The 17,513-nt window shown below is 43.4% G+C and overlaps 1 protein-coding gene across 1 annotated transcript in view; it reads right to left on the minus strand.

The window, feature by feature from the left end:
* jph3b (junctophilin 3b) overlaps positions 1 to 9,997 on the minus strand; it is a 50,030-nt gene extending 40,033 nt beyond the window's left edge. The window contains exon 1 of the mRNA XM_086108387.1: positions 8,411 to 9,997. Coding sequence (XP_085964513.1) covers positions 8,411 to 8,792 — 382 coding nt within the window. The 5' untranslated portion in view covers positions 8,793 to 9,997. The remainder of the gene's footprint in view (positions 1 to 8,410) is intronic.
* Positions 9,998 to 17,513: the final 7,516 nt, after the last annotated feature.

Genomic DNA, 17,513 nt, shown 5'->3' on the forward strand with positions numbered 1-17,513 from the left:
CTCATCAGTCAGCCGAGGCTACTGGGTCCGGCTCCAGCACAGGTGTTCAACACAAGGCTCGGGGGACAAATCCAGCCCACCATATCTTTCTAAAAATCTTGACCAGAAATGTCTTCACTCTTAATAACGTTTTATTCGAGTGCCTTCCACCCAACTGGGAATCAAACCAGTCCCTCCAGGTCTGCAGCGCAACGCGTTGACTGATGTGCTGCAAGCCGCAGTCATCCACACCAACAATGCGGTGAAATTCACGAGCAGCTATGCGCTTCTCGATGGTCCCGTAGGTGGTCGGACTTGAGGGGCAACAAATAGAAATGAATGAGAAGAATGGGTGGTTTGAGCCATAACTACACTATCCTGTTTATGATGTTTTCAGGTTTAATAGTCGGTGCTGTGACGCTACGGGTCCTATTTTTGTGCCCAGCGCAAGTCTAGCGCAAAGCGTGCTCAAACTGTGCACATGTTGGAGTTTTCTGTCTTTTGATATTTTCACAGGTGGACGCAGTTGAAAAACGGGCATTTATTCAATTTTGAAATTACGCTCGTCAAGCAATTTGTTAAGCGGTGTTTTGACTGTTGGAAAACTATCACTCCCCAAATGTTGAATTTGGAATGTTTGCATGTATGGTCATTGATCAATCGATGTTAATCCGTCGCCTTTTTCTGATAATCCAGGAAAGAGCCCGCAATGAGTGCTTTCTGGGCAAACTCCCTCAATGGTATGTCCAATTCTTACTTCATCAGAACTAATCCTGGGCACATATCCAAAAGAGATTTTGGGAATTTTCGTATGACAGACATCTCCACTAATCCACATTTCAAACATCCAAACTCCCCTTACAAAAGAGAAGCATGTGTGTATTATTGTGACGATGATATAGTATATGTTTTTTTTGTTTTGTGCAGAATCAGCAGGGAAGGAAGACCCTTTGGCGATATGAAGAGACATTGCACTCTCAAATGCCTACATCTTGGATGGTGTGTGTGAGACTCATGTAAATGCACAGTATGTGCAGTGACAAATGATGCATCAAGAATGTACATAGTTATTGCAAGCCATAACTTTGATAGTGTTGTCAAAAGGATCAGGCCTCTGACCTGAACAGAGGAGAGTAGAAAGAGAGGAAAATCTCATCAAACTAATTTGTAAACACAAACGGGTAGACAGCTAGAACAGGCCACGCAGGCAGCAAGACCAATTTGCAGCAGGTCGGCGAGACGGGCTTGCAGAGAGCCAAGTAAAACTACGGTCCGGTCATTGAACACTGAAAGAGGGTTCAGAGCAAAACCTCTGTAAATCACTGTGTGGTGCCGTCATCCGTTCAAGGGATTTTGCTTGCCCCCCCCCCCCCTCTCAGTTTTTCAAATTTCCATTTGAGGATTATTCAATTGCTGAAAATAATCATAGAAAGGGTCCGCCGTAGGACAGTAAGATGTCCGCATCGTCGGTTCTGTACGTAGTTGTTTGTTTGTTTGTTTCTGCTGCTCACCAAGTAGGACACCCATAAAACTTGGTGGTAAATCAAAATCAGAAGATGTTTACGGCATCACATTTTGGGGTTCTCCAGAGAAACGGCGAAAACCAATTGTTCTTCAACATCACTGCACAAAGACTTGCTAGCTCCAGTCAAAAGACCTCAAATGCATGCAGCAGACAAATCCATCATATGCTTTGTGCAAAGAAACCAACTTTGTTTGAAACACAATCGTTTCATCTCTTTGTGTTGTGTTCACACATAAAATGGTCGGTGTGCATGATTTAAAACAACAAATGCATTGACTGCATTTCCTTCCTCATAAAAAAAAAAAAGAAAAAGCTTTTCCAAATATTCCACTGCATACATGATTTATAAACATTCTCCCTTTTTGCCAGCCAGCAGTCTTCCTGTCACGTTTTAAGTCCTAAATGTTTGGCAGCCATTCACAAAAACGGTTCCATGCTCTGCTGGATTCCGCTTAAGTCGCGTACCCTAACACTTTTACTTTCATTCTGTGTCAGTTTTTGCATGCAAATTCATATCAGCACCTGTGAACAACCTTGACATCATTAGAATCTATCCAAACAAGTCAGAGATCCCAAAAGGGGAAACTAGTGAGAGTAGCGTGGTGGCACAGCATGTTCACTGAGGATTAATGCATTTTGTATAAGGGATGACCTCCAAAGTAGGGAACAAAAGAAGAGAGTCTGACTTAAATACCGATATGCCGATACAGTTTGCTGAGACAAAGAATGACAGTATAGATGGGAATGGGAAATCACTGAAGTCCAGGGGCAAAAAATGTGTGTAGTCACAGAGGTGGAACGAACGCATGGCACGACCACACTGAGTTGCGATGCATGACAAAGGCATGAAGACAGAGAGGCAGTGCCGTTTGTCAATTTATTGACAGCAGTGTCAAAGGAGATGCAGATTTACCGAGCATTCATTACCAGACCATTTGAGAGATCGTAAGGGGGGCCGATTTTGGTGCACAGCCACACTGGCGTATCTTCATTTTTGTGCCAGGACAAGTCGAGTTTACCGTGTTTGGGAATTTGGCCTCGCTGGGCATTCCGCCAGACCAATGGCCTTTTTTATCGCATGCCCCCGGCGCGCCTGACAGTTTGGTCGGGGGGAGAAAGTAGGCTGGCATTCAGACCAGCAGGCAGTTGTGGTGCAGGTGGCGTAACGCGATTTGGGTGGATTTAATCGAGGCACTGGCAGGCAGATTCTGAGTGTCGCAGACATCTGAGATGGATGTTCTTTCATAAACATGTCAATCCTGAATCTTTGTAGGAATCAATTCTTTATTCATTTATTATTTAATAATTATTCTATTATTTTTATTTATTATTTTTTTGTCAATTATATTTTTTATCAATATTTTATTATCAATTATTTATGAATCAATTATTAAATAATTGTTTTCAATTCATTTTGTCTTTACACTTCCACCAATGAAGACCAATGGCCGAGCAAGAGGATAATCCCTTGAGTGCCACAGTGAGTTACATTAAGTTACATGTTGATGTGGAACAACTGGCAGCCCATCCATCCATTTTCTAGTTCCCATTTCCGCTTATCCTGTTCAGGGTTGTGGTGAACAGGCGGCCAAAAGCGAAAGGTAGACTACACTCTGGAATGTTTGCCTCACAGGCCAGCAACAGGCACTGTCCTTCCTTCTCCAACATCTTGGGGAACTCACATCTGCATTAATGGTACAAGAAGCATTATTGTTTTGTTTTGCTTTGTTTATTTTTGCTTCTTGAGTCTTAAGAATAGATGGGAATGGTGATTTGCTCTGCCTGTGTCACTGTATTTAAGCAGTCAGACACAACAACTGACGACTGTAATCTCTGGTTGTTACAACTACATAGCAGTGACAAATAATCTGCCTCTCTACTGCTCTCTTTCTCCTCATGTGTGTGTGTGTGTGTGTGTGTGTGTGTGTGGATTGTAATCAGTCAGTTTAGCTCCTCATCTCAGTAAACACCATTAGCTTGGAAGGCCAAGCCAGCCAATCAGAGCCTTGCACAGCCCTCCGAGTGGCCAATAGCAGCAAGGTATAGAGTCTCTCGTGACACACTGACCTGCTGCAACTCGGTGTGCGTTACTATGGGAACCCAACGTACTGTATCTAGCAGCTCAGTGGAATTGCAGTGGGATGCGGGAGGAAAGAGAAAGGTGGGAGGAGAACAAAGGTAGGAGAGGAGTAAAAAGCAACAAGGCATTAGAGCTGCTTCATATCAAGATGTAGTGGAGGAGGGAGTGGAACTGCCAGCTGATACAGACAGAAAGATTGCTCCATCTATGGACAGCCAATGGGATACTACACAAGTATGGAATATATCAGGAACGATACTTTAGCATCTCATAAACGAGTGTAGAAACTGACCCCTGCGATGTGAGCCTACATGGCTACAAGTGCAATTGATTGTAGATTTCAGCCACAAAAAAACAGCAGTAAACGTGCATTTGCTTACAAGGTGAGCTGACCGAGACGAAGTTTGATCATGAATATTTCCCATACTGAACAGGAGACAATGCCTAAATACTTGGGATGAGGAAAAAAATTGCCAATATACATGAACAAACTGTAATAGTTAAACTGTGTCTCAGACATGATTTGAGAGAGCCTCGCAACAGTCTACGGCTGGATGGATGCATGGCTTGGGGAGCCGACAATGAGAAGAAAGGAGCGTCAGCGCAGAGCGCCGATGCGGATGTGGAACTGGGAGTCGCCGCTTGGAATTGAAGTGGATTTACATGGGACAGGAGATGTGAGCCAATCTCTTTTTTTTGTCAGTAGACGCTACAGCTTCCTGTTTGCTTTCAAAACTTAGCTTGTAGCAGACGTGTACACATTTTCAATATGACATTCCTGATCCACTGGTAAAAGGACACGTTGATCCTCTCCTCTTTCATCTATAAATGCTTCAAACAACAAAGAGTATGCAGAAAAGTGGTTAAGATTGAATGACTGTCTGCATCTTATGTGTTGTGTTGTATTACTTTGTTATTATGTTGTTAAGACTTCAAGATGGCGCCGCGAGAGTGGCTACCTTTACAGCAGCTCAGATCCTTTTTGTTCTTCTACTTTCTTCCTTTCATAACTTTGCTGCTGTAAATTGGGAATTTCTCCATTGAGAGACGAGTAAGGTTTTCTTTTCAGTCTTATTCTTATTCAAATTGCATTTCAACCAGAAAGTATACTTTTTTCCTGTGAAACGGATATTAACCCTGTCGGGGACAGCGGTTACTACAGTGGACTGTGGATGGATCATTATGGGTGCATGAAAGGGTTAAACACATTTCCCCAGCCCCCCCCCCCCCCCCCCCCCTAGAGGTTATATGAGATACACAGACTCACAGTTCGGGTACAACGTTTTGCAGTCGATTGTGTTTTTTTCGAATTTTAATATCCATTCAGGTTGACTCATTTTGAAAGAATGTTACTAGAAAATCATCGATCCAGCTCATAGAAGCTCGACCAGCATTCTTGAACAGATTGCCGTCAGCGTTCCACTGAAACCCACAGTTGCATCCCCGCTATACAAGACTGACTAAAATGCTTCTGAGAGTTGCAGAACAGCCAGCCCTATGAAATGAAATAATCCACTATCTACGGAATTCATGGAGATGATCACAAACCCAAAACGCAAGCATTTAAAACAGAGGGCACACAATAGCAATTCATCCTTCCATTTTCGACAGCCTGAATTGTTTGCTGGCCAATTGCAGGGCAAATCTAAACAAAAGACAATTCAAACTCGCGTACCGCATATACATATACTGGATGATTTAAAGTCTTTAATGAAATTAGCCTGCATGTTTAATGAATATGGGAGGAAGCCGGAGGTACTGTTGAAAGCTCACGCAAGCTCAATAAGAAGAGGAGAGAGCCTGAGCTGACATCTGAACCCACTTATCGTCTAGACCTCTCCACTGTCATTTCACTGTCGGTTTACCAAGAGTGTCAACAACAGGGACACTAATCCGCTCATTACTGTCGCCAGGTAATACATTTCGTGGTCCTAGTGTTAGTTTGATAACGTGATCGTTTTCGTAGAAGGCTGATCATAGTCACATTTTGTGGAGAGTCCAAAACGTTTCATGTAAATGTGTGCACCTCTCTGATATAAAAGACGATTTGATACATAGCTCGATTTATTTCAAAGTACAACAATTCGGTGTGATTCCATGCACTTTTTAAATCCAAACCAATTTGCTGTTTTAAATGCTTTTCTTGCTCCACCTATATTTCCATTTACAGTAACTGCCATGAATTGCAATCGTGCAAATGTAATGTTGCAAAATTGGTTTGTGATGATGACACTTGTGAATTTTTTCTTGCAAAAAAAAAGAAAAGAAAAGAAAAGAAAAACCTCTCAATCCATATAAGCTCACGACGCCTAATGAGGCCAACTGCATTTACTTTACGGGCTCTCAGTCAGTCTACACTTGTGCCTTTCCAGACCATAAATGTTGCATCAGCAACACATTGACAAAGACATCAACCATGACAAAATGACATCATGCAAAAAAGGCAGACAATTATTTTCAATTCTCGCTTTTGGCACAAGTTAGAACGATTGTCAGCCAAATCAGGAAAGAGGCTCAATGAGGCTCGCGCCTGCACAACACCAGCATTTCCGCATGCGCTGTCTACAAAACCAGAGCTGGAAAAGTTGATGCGCATTCCAGTGATTCAAACATCCTCACCCTTTGCATGACTTTGCTCACTCCTCATATTCTTCTCAACCTCCCGAGTCCCTCGTCCTGATTAAAAAGACCTTCTGATGACGACGATCATCCGGCCAGGCATCTTGATGTCATATGTGTTCATCTAACGGATTCATGCAACTGTACAGCTGTCCATCCGGCTATCCTTTACATTGTCTCCTCCAGCTCATCTGTCTGGCTGGATGTCAAGCCATCTTTGCTGTGATGAAACCCTTCAAACTAATCTGGTCTCTAGATATCATTGCACCGCCCCTAATGAAGTGTGCATGTGTTTGTGTGTGGTCTGGAACACTATTGTCCTGGAACAGCCTGCTCTTTATAGTAGACTTATGTAACGAGACTGCATGCATATTACTGTCAGCGATTTTGCCTTGGTTGCAAACACGCCACCAGGTTTGTGTGTGTGTGTCTTTGAATAGGGAAAGGGATTTGATGACGCTGATGACGTCAAATGATCAGGCGCAATTGTGTTGCGTTTAAGGGGCCTATTTTGGTAGACATGCATATGTGCGCTCGGCATAAAAACTGGTGCATCGCCTGCGTCTGATCGTAAGGACACTCCCCTTACGCCGATTGGCTGTAACCAATGACAACAGACTATGACAACGGACTGGGCTGGCCTGAAATAATGACGGAATGATAACTGACGGACTGACCTGCCCACCACTGCCGCGAGTGCGTGCCCGCCTGGCCTAAGTCCAAGACACCCTGTTTGGCCTACTAGGTCCCTTAAGTATTTTCATATTTTAATATGAAGTTTAGAGTAGATGAAACAAAGTGCACTACAATGTGTGACTTTGTATCAGTTATTGACTTACTTAAACAGTCCCGTATAACCTCAAAACTCTTTTAAAGTACCTTAAACATGTTAGCATCCGTATGGCGTGTTACCAACTTTGCGTGCTCACTTCCATTATTCTGTTAACTTGTTATTCTACTGCCCGGTTTAAAATGTAAACAATGATAATAATGGTCATCCAAAAGGGGGAGGGAAAACATTCAAAAAGTGGTCTGTCCTTTAGTGAGAAGCCTCAGTAGGGTTTATTTTATAAATACAGTTGCTTTCTTGAGACTTTTATTTTGAAGCCTTACATTTCTTTTTCGTCTTGAATTACACAGCGTGTCTTCGTACGAAACTATGAACAAAAAGAGTATTTAGGCAAAAAAATAAATAAATAAAATAGGTACGTTTCTCTTTTAGGTTTTTGAAAAGCTTTTTATGCAAAGACTACAATAGTGCTCACAGCGACATGCAAAATTGCATGTAATATGCATGCCAGCCCCTGTGGCAACCGAAACGCCATGAAGACCATCTCGGAGGTCTTGATTGTGACACAGGCACTCCTGTTGGTAGTTTGCATGTTCGGCGTCCTCCCACATTCCCAAAACATGAACATAAGGTTCATTGAAGATTCGTCATTGTTAAATTAATGGAGTGATTGTCTACAAGTGCCCTCTGATCGTCTAAGGTGTGTACCCCAAGTCAGCCCAAAGTCAGGTGGGACAAAATCCAGTTTTCAAGTAGGACCAGTGCATTAACAAAACAAAACAACAACAACAAAGATCTAATTTGATTGCAACCAATGGGACCCCGTTGGACACATTGGCAGTGTACACTCAACTGAAGAAGTCTGGAAACACAAATGCGACAGGAGTATTGTGGTCTCTCTTTGTTTTGGTTGTGATGTACTTGTGCATGACTACAACGAGCGCCTAACACCCGTGCACGTGTTCAGCATTTTCACAGAAAGCATCCGGGCGTCGTGCTGGAACGAAATTTTTTCAGCCTCGAAAACACCTTTGCTGTGTAAAGTTGCAGGCCACATGTCAGTGCTTTTATCGCCTTTGAATCACCCCACCCTCGTTCTTATCAGGCTGCAAAGCAAAGCTGTGACTTGTTAACTTTATAAATGGTGTAAAAGGCCTCTGTGTCAACAACATTGGGATTGATTACTATCGGAAGAGACAAGAGATCTCAAGCAGCTTGACGCAAGCAGGACTGGATGACCCCCAGTAAGACCTCTTGATAACCTCCCGCCGTTGTACATCTCGAACCTCTCTGTCACCCGCAATCAATCCTCTTTCAGTGACTCAACCCCAATTTTCCCTTTGACAGGCATTCATTTCTCTCAATGTTTTTCGCTAAACATTGAAAGCAACCAGTCCCAAAGTCCTCCCCATCTTACCTCCATCAGAGTACGTCTCAGTGCCGTATCCGTCTTGCAGCCCATTGTTCCACGTTCCCTCGTACTTGCCGCTCATCCCGGTGCTCTCCCGAAGGCCGTAGCGTCCCTTAAAGCCGTGCGTCCATTCCCCCTTGTAGACCCATCGACCCTTGTTCTCGACGCCCACGCCGTGTCTCTTGCCCTGCGCCCAGGTGCCCTGGTAAGTGTTCCCGCTGGGCCAAGTGTAGACGCCCAACAGCTCAAAGCCGTGGGCCCACGAGCCACAGTACTCGCCCTGGCCCTTGGGACCCGTGCATATCCCGTGTCCGTGCGCCTTGCCCTCCTCCCACCCACCGCAGTATGACCCCCCATCGTCAAAGTTGAATCTGCCTCCAGTGGACATGCATGAAACAGGTCTCGGCAAATCCCCCGAAGCCTCGACAAAAAGAAAAAGAAAACAAAAAGAAAAGAGAGGGAGAAGAAAGGAGGACAGGTTGGTGCTATAGGGATCAGTCCATGGAGCTGGGGTTTGAGGTGGAGGTCCGATGAGGAGGAGAAGAAGAGGGAGGAGTGAGTGGGAGGGAGAGAACTCCCACTCAGTTCAACACAGCCTGCTGTGCTCAGATGCAATCAGCTTTCCAAACTGAGGAAGAAGAAACAAGGTGGCCGTGAACGGCGGCGTCAGGGATCTCCTGGCAGATAGTTCACACCATCCTCCTGCTGGGTTTTCCGGAGCACCGACTCGCAACTTGCCGGCTCCTGAGAGCTGTGGGAAAGGAGGATGGTGGTCCCATCGCTGCCATGATCCGCTTTCAGCTGGAGATGAAACCGTGAGAAAGCTTCAGCGGTCCGCCGTGGGCCGGCCTACGCCATCCACAGCACTCACTCGCCTCCTTTCCTGCTTTCAGCCGCCTCCTCCTCTTCCTCCTCCTTCTCCTCCTCCTCTGTGGCGCGTGGAGCACAGAAGTTTCCCCAATGGCAGCTCATCAAACATCCAAGATTAGGCTTCCGCAATCAGGACCGAGGCCCCAACTGCACGTGCGGGTGACCTGCTGTCGGATCGATCAAAAAAGCACTTCCTTCCTCGGACATTGATGTTTGTCTTCAACTCCGCTCTTGGTGATAAAGCATTGCATCGTTACATCACACAACTAAGTCGATCTGGAGCTCACTTTTGGCTTCCCCCACACATGTAGAGCCAGGGAGCAAACACATGCTTAGAAAGAGGGGGGGTACAGGAACAAGCATGAATTAATTGTGCTTTGCCGTTTTGTTTTTTTCTGGTCTGCCCATATAGTGCCAGCAAGCAGTAATGCAGTCTCACACACACACACACACACACACACAAAGAAGATAAATAAGTGAATAAATGAATATCTCCGCCCGTGTTGCTCCTGTGGCTTGTCTCAGTCTGTCTGCAGGTCTTTAATCCACTGCGTCCATAAGTGGTTTATCCTCTGCGTGGGTTGCCTTCAGCTTGATGAGATAATATCCATCTATATCATCTGCTTTTGCTCTCCTCGATGCACTTCGGCATCTCCTGCTCATCTCCGCGTTTCCCCATGGAGAAGCGGCTGACGCATAACCTGCTTTTCTTGCTCCCACGATTTCTTCTCTCTCTCTCTCTCTCTCTCTCTCTCTCTCTCTCTCTCTCTCTCTCTCTCTCTCTCTCTCTCGCCCCCCCCCCTAGAAAATCTGCTCATTACAGAGGACTGTTCCAATGCAGGCAGCCAACCCCACTCACTCCCTCCTCCTCCTCCTCCTGCTTAGAAGCCCGCTCCATCTTTTAAAGAGAAACACGCTCTCACTCAAATGTAGCTTTTTAAACCTTTTTGTCATCCTGTATCACACCTCAAAAGTGCCTATTGTGCCTTTCCTCAGAATGCCGATGATTTTCGCACTACCATAAACCGTCATTCATCCAAAGCTTTTTTGTGTGCACGTAATGTAAAACTGACAAGCCAGAAACAAGCAAACAGTTGCTCTGCAAAGTGCAGCTAACTGCTCCCCTGGTGTGCATGTAAAATCCCCGTCGTACTGTATTGGCCCGAATATAAGACGGCCCTGATTATAAGACGACCCCCTCTTTTTCAAGACTCAAGTTTGAAAAAAGACTTTTTAAACACCAAATTAATTTTTATACAGAAAAGAATTACAGTACATCTGGAACAAATGATTATAACAATATATTTGCAACATGTTATTTTGCCTCATTCAAAACTTAATATCTGAACATTTAAATATGTAAACTAAAGTGCAATCACATTCGTAAATGAATGGCTTATGATTTTTGAAACGGAAATTACATCATAACTTCTCCTCAGCTGCCGGTTAACCCACTTTTCTCCAGATTGTCACTACGTTTCTACGTTGTTCTGTTATCTCTTCTATTATTTTCTTCTCTTTTCTTTCTTACCGATATTTTTTATTTTTCTTCTTCGTGCTACCACTATCTTTATTTTTATTCTTTGTGACAGGGGTTCACTTTGGCCTGGGGAGTCAAGTTCAGCATTCACTTCAATGATATCTGGCGCCACCTAGCGTCGTGAATGGGTATAATGTTTAGACGATATATATAAGTAGAATATATATATATAATATATATAAGTATATTATATATATATATGTATAATATAAATATAAGACGACCCCCACTTTTTCAGTCTTATTTCAATGCAAAAAACACCGTCTTATATTCGGGCCAATACAGTATTTTTTTTTTCGAGTCATTTGTAAGTGTGAATGGTGAGCAAAAGAGGAAACAGTACGCACCATGGTAAAATTTGGCCAGCTGAGATTCAGGGTTCTAGTCTCAGTTCCAGCCTTCCTGTATGGATTTTGCATGTCCTTTCAGTGCTTGCGTGGGTTTTCTGCAGGTACTCCGCCTTCCTTCCACTTTCCAAAAAAAACATGCACGTTAAGTTAGTTGATGACTATAAATTGCGTGTGAATATTTGTCTACATGTGCCATGTGATTGGCTTGCGACCAGTCCCGGGTATACCCCGTCAAAAGTAAGCAAAGGGAATTAAGGGATAGGACCCATTTTACCCACAATCCTCCCCCTGTAGGCAATGTAGAAAATGGATGCATGGATGAATGTCTGTTTTGTTTTGTTTTGTTACGCCCAGTTTACTGTAAAACTGACAAAAAAACAAAAGACATTAAAACATTGTACTGTATATAAAAATGCCTTTCTGCTCCACCAAAAAGTATCATTTCGGTTAACTAAAGTATGCTAGCTTAATGCTAATAAAATGCCATACACCGGTTAACGGGAATGACTATACTGTTCGGAAAATGTTACAGTAATTTTAAGCAATCAAGAATATAGATTCTTTAACACACATGGAGCAATACAACACACTCACAGGGAAATATTCTCTTCTCTATGGTAAACACATATTAAAATCACAAAATGTGGTCAGAAGTGCCGTGAAAGAGGAGGCAAACAAAGATGAAGGGGGCCCTAGAAGATAGATCCCACTGGCCTATATCAATGACAAAGCATTGCTATGACAACTTGTCTCGTTGAACCCCTGCATAAGGCCCCTTATTAGTTGCCGCCGAATGGTGAGCCGCGAGAGACAACTCAGATTGGTGCGTATCAACGACACACCTGTAACCAGGCATCGAGATGACTCATTGGGATTTGGAGAGCTCCCTAATGGGGCCCTTATTACTTACATGAGAAAAGCAGGGGTACCAGTTTATTGCAAAGTTTACTGCACATTATTATTCTTATTGTTCTTACTTTTTATTATTATTATTGTAAACAGAACAGGCATATGCCATTAGTAGCCACGTTGCAAGAAGTTAGTTCTGTGCTACCAATGACAGTTTCTCTCAATTAGCAGAATAATGCATTTGTTGTCGCTAACATTGATACCAACATCAGTTCTGCTGACAGCTTGGTCTGTCCAAACTGCTACCGTATTTTCCGCATGAAAAGGCACACTGGATTATGAGGCGCACCTTCAATGAATGGCCTATTTTGTCATTTTTTTCATATATTGGACGCACTGGATTATAAAGCGCAATCTACAATGCATCCACTAGATAGAGCTACGCTCCTTCCGTTCAACTCGAGAGGCGTTCATGACCGCCTCCGAAAAAACATAAACTAACGATTACTTCAATGAAACTACGATAATTGAAAATAATGCATTAAAACAGAAAATCAAGCGAGGAAATCACAAAATAAATTCTATAGCCGCCCTACAGAATTTATTTTGGCATGTCATTGAAGGAATCGTTCATTTACGTTTTTCGGAGGTGGTCATGAACGCCTCTCGAGTCGAACGGAAGAAGAGATGGCACGGAGACCGACAAAGACGTACCTGTATTTTTTGAGACTGTGATAACCATTAATAAAGTGTGTGTTTTAAAAAACAACACCACAGCTCTCCTTTTTTCGGAGCTGCAACAAAAGCGTATTTAATAAAGCAGCAGCACAGTTCACTGAACCAACAGCAAGTTATAACATTTTTTTTTTAAGTTATAACATTGTAAGCATGCCTCCAGCAAGGAGCCATCTTGTGGTCAAAATATTACCGTAATGACCATACACAAGGCGCACCGGATTTTAGGGCGCACTGTGAGCTTTTAAGAAAATGGAAGACTTTTCGGTGTGCCTAATAGTGCGGAAGATACGGTACTCCTTTTCAGTTTGAATAGAAAGATATTGGACCTATCCTAAAATTTCCTGGTACAGTATAAGCAAAATCCATCCCTCCCTCCATCCATTAACCGTTCATCCTCACGGGTGTCACGGGCATGCTGGAGCCTATCCCAGCTGTCTTCGGGCAGTAGGCGGAGTACACCCTGAACTGGTCGCCAGCCAATCACTAGGCACACATAAACTGAACACCCATCCGTGCTCACAATCCCACCTAAGGACAATTTAGAGTGATCAATTAAACTACTGTGCATGTTTTCAGGATGTTAAAGTTGATGCTAATTTCACATAAGCATCCATCCATCCATTTTCCTTATCCTCACAAGTGTCGGGGGGGGGGGGGGGGTGCTGGAGCCTATCCCAGCAGTCTTCGGGCAGTAGGCGGGGGACACCCTGAACCGGTTGCCAGCCAATCGCAGAGCACACACAGATGAACAACTATTCACGCTTACACTCACACCGAGGGACAATGTAGAGTGTTTCATCAGCCGGCCATGCATGTTTTTGGAATGTGGGAGGAAACCGGAGCACCCGGAGAAAGCCCACGCAAGCATGGGGAGAACATGTAAACTCCACATAAGAAGACCGGGGCCAATATGGACGTGCTAACCAGTCGCCCACCTTGCTGGTGTAAACTAAACGTTCCTATTAAAAAAATTAACATGAACCATTGAAGTTGTTTCTGGCTGTTCAATATTTCCATACAGAACTCAGCTGTTGAGTATTGGTAGAACACACCGTGCTTTATTTATTAGAAAAAGATGGGTTTTAAAATCCCTTAAATTGCTGTCTTGAAGTAACTTCGCATCTTCTGTTTGTTTTATCCAAATTTAATTGCCTTGCTCATGGACATACCTGTTTTCTGAGATATGAGAAAATTAAAACTCAAGCAAACAGAAATTTAAACGAAGCTATCATATGCCCTTCAGTAAGGATTATCTACCCTCGTGCAACCCTTCTTTTCTCAAGAGTCCTGCCGTTGTCCTTGTCCTGCTGTGTCTTGGAGTGTTAAACCCATTTGGGCCAGATTACGGTAATAAAATCTCAGTGAGGTTAGGGATTAAGGTTAACGCCTCTAAACACCATGATGGAAAGAGGAGAGATGTGTGCGTAGAGAGAGGGATTTAGGGGGTGGGGGGCACAATGGGATCAGGAGGAGCCATTAGCCATTCATGTGACCGCATAGATAAAAACATGACATCACCCATGTAAAGTCAATTAGAGCCAGAGTGAGTGTTTGAATCAATTTAACTCCTTAATAGTGGGACTAAAGTCAAACATCTAACTCTTAAAACTAATCTTAAATGAACACATAATCCAGAAGAACAGCAAAATGTCCACTACCGCATGCCCACTATCGTGGGTTTGCCATTTTGGAGCACTGTTCAAATGTGTTATGACAATGGTTTATCCCAAACAGAAGATAGTGCCCGGAAGTGTCTTTGTTATGTTTACCCACGCGCGTCACACAGAGCAAAGCAGAGTTTCTTGGCCATTAGCCGGCCGGCTGGGCCGTTCAATTCCCCCGCTGCCTTGCTCCGTGCGTCACACGTGAGTCCACACAACAGAGATACTGCAGCCCAAACAACGCATGACACTTCAAGGAAGATGCATTGCTTAGCATACAGAAGCTACCTAGCACAATGCATTCTGTAGTGGTAGAAATGGGTCCAATTATTATTACTACCTGTATCCATACCTGTCAACCTTTCGGAGCGCCAACCTGTATAAACTACCAAAAAAATCCTTCTAAAGAGCAAAAAATCCTTATAGCATACCAAAGCATTTTATATGTCAAAATAACGGCAGAAAAAAACCCCACGAAATTTTCAATGATATTTATCTCCATAATACAATGTCTGGTTAATGTCTAATCATCATTCCACTTAGTGGCATTACTGCGTTCAGAGTTGTATTCCTGCGTTCCTTTTTTCACCAACTCCAAATGCTGACCCATCGGCTCGAAGTTACAGCATCCATTCATATTTAGTTTGGAAATGAAAGCATTCGCGTAGACTAGCACCATTCTGGGCAAAAGCAAACGGAACTACCTGTTAGGTGAAAAAAAAAAAAAGGAAATTTTCAGAATCCATATGATTTGTGCGATACGGCCATGTACGCAAGATTCACCAGAAAATCCGTATGAACTATGGTTAAACCGTATGAGTTGACAGGTATGTGTATCTAACTCAGGGGTGCCCATTACGTCGATCGCTATCGACCGGTAGCACGCGGACTGGTCCCAAGTCGATCGCGAGGGGTGCAGAGGAGAAAAAACAAACAACCATTTGTGTGTCTCTGTGCATGTTAGTAATATATTTTTTGTGTTAATGCACACTGCACCCTAATCATCCTATCAGTCTCACTTTCATAAAAAGTATTGAAAAAAATCAAATAAAAAAGCAGGTCGCCTTTAACCTACGGTGGTGCGTGACCTGCGTCACCGGAAGTTGTTAGCGCTCAGTAGTCTGCAATTGCAGCTAGTGGTCAGAGCTGTTGCGCAATATCTGTTATCGTTAGCCTTATTCTCATTCAGAGTTTGTTTCATGTACAATTCACCGAGGCCATTGGCAAAGAATGGCAATCTGGAGGGCTGAGAGAAGGATTTTAAAACGGTACGCGTGAGCTACGATTAACAGGCTGCAAAAGTGTGTCGCATGCCTCCGCGTCCGGCTGTTGGTCTTCATGGCATACGTGTGTATGTGCGTGCGTGTGTGCGGTAACGGGTCGATCGTGGGAGGTTGGTTGATCGAAAACTAGATCCTCGGTCAAAAAGGTTTGGGCACCCCTGATCTAACTGATGAAATGATGGCGCTCAGTATATACAGTATATAGTGGGGTGAGGGCCGACTCGAGTCAGGGGCCCAAGTGCGACAATCGGCCCCATGTTAGCCACGCCCCAAAAATCCAGACAACTGAAAAGATGAATACTATATCGCAAGAATGCTGTAGTGATTTGTTCTCAGTCTTTTCACCTTTTCAGCACTTCATCTTAAAACGTAGTTAATGTATTGTATTGAGAAACAAATAACGAAAATAACTTGGCAGAATCTTTAACCAATATGCATGCGCAGAAGCCGAAAGTGCGAGTAAACAACTCCACAAGGGTCAATACCATGCAGTAAAAGCATAGACGTTAACTTAAAAAAAAAAAAACAATGATAAACATAGTAAACACCAAACATCTGTTCTATGGTCATCATCATTTGACATTTTGCACACGTCACCAAAAATGCAAGGAAAAATAAACACATGAACTTTTGGTGTCCACTGAGTTGAAGTCTCACAAGATTTTTTTCCCCAAGTTTTATTTTGACATTTGAGCTTTGGGAATATTTTCAAAAAATGTTGGATTCCGACTTTCAACTGCGGATGTTTGACATTACAGTGTCAAAGTGAACAAATTCACAAGCATGAACATAGGCATGGAATTAGCTGACAAAGTCAATTGAGGAAACCAAACAACAGGTAAAGACTAAATGAATGCAGTGAAATTGAATTTCTCTTATATAGATAACTTCAGGTAATGATTAATGTTAAACAAGAAAATAATAGGTCCAGATTTGCCTGTATAATTTTTATGGAGTTGGAAGAGCAATCGAGTAACTTCAGAGTGTGTATGGGTGTGTGTGTGTGTGTGCGTACGTAAAAAGGTGCCACGGTTTCTTTCTCTCTCTCACACACACACACGGCCTGAACGTCTCTCACGAATACTACGTCCCCCAACGTCAGCAATGCACCCTGAAAAAAAAAATTCTCTTTGGTTATTTATAGAACCTTTTTTGTCCCAGAGTTAAAATTAAAAAGGGGCAACGCAGGAGAGAGAAGAACAGGGGCTATGAAGGAGGGAGGCTGGAAGACAGCCTCATTCTCATCCATCTCCTCTCCTCTTCTATTATTCATCAGTCTCTTTGCATCCCTCATTCAGCATGTTGATGGAGAATAAAATAGGTCAGAGCAGGATAGACTGGTGCTCCACCAGTGATTGATGTCTTCTCTGACACGTCGCGCACTTTGTCCTCACCACTTTCTCTGCACCGCATCCTTTGTCCTCTTCTCCTCCTTCCATCTTTCCACTGCTCGCGCCTCTCTTCCACTTTAGCTTGATTCAGATCACTAAAATGCTTCATTGCAATGAAGCGGAAAGACTAAGATCAAGTGCTGAAAAACAAACGAGTTGTGACGTTGAAAATGTGGGAACGGTGGAATGAAATAGGGACTTGGCCATCATTGGCAAGGGAGCGTTTACTCATTCAAGTGTAAAGATGCAGTTGCTAAGCAAAGGGCCATCTTTCCTAACACACATGGGGATGAGATTTCCTTGCACGAGCCATCGCTAGTGACCCATTTTGAAATTGTCCATTACCCAATGAACTGAACTGACGCAAATGACAACCACAGAAAGATAAATCAATCCATCATTCCATCCATCCATTTTCTATACCACT

The sequence above is a fragment of the Hippocampus guttulatus genome, chromosome 4 (assembly GCF_054856545.1).
Source record: "Hippocampus guttulatus isolate MCC_2025c chromosome 4, RoL_Hgut_1.0, whole genome shotgun sequence".
Classification (NCBI taxonomy): Eukaryota; Metazoa; Chordata; class Actinopteri; order Syngnathiformes; family Syngnathidae; genus Hippocampus; species Hippocampus guttulatus.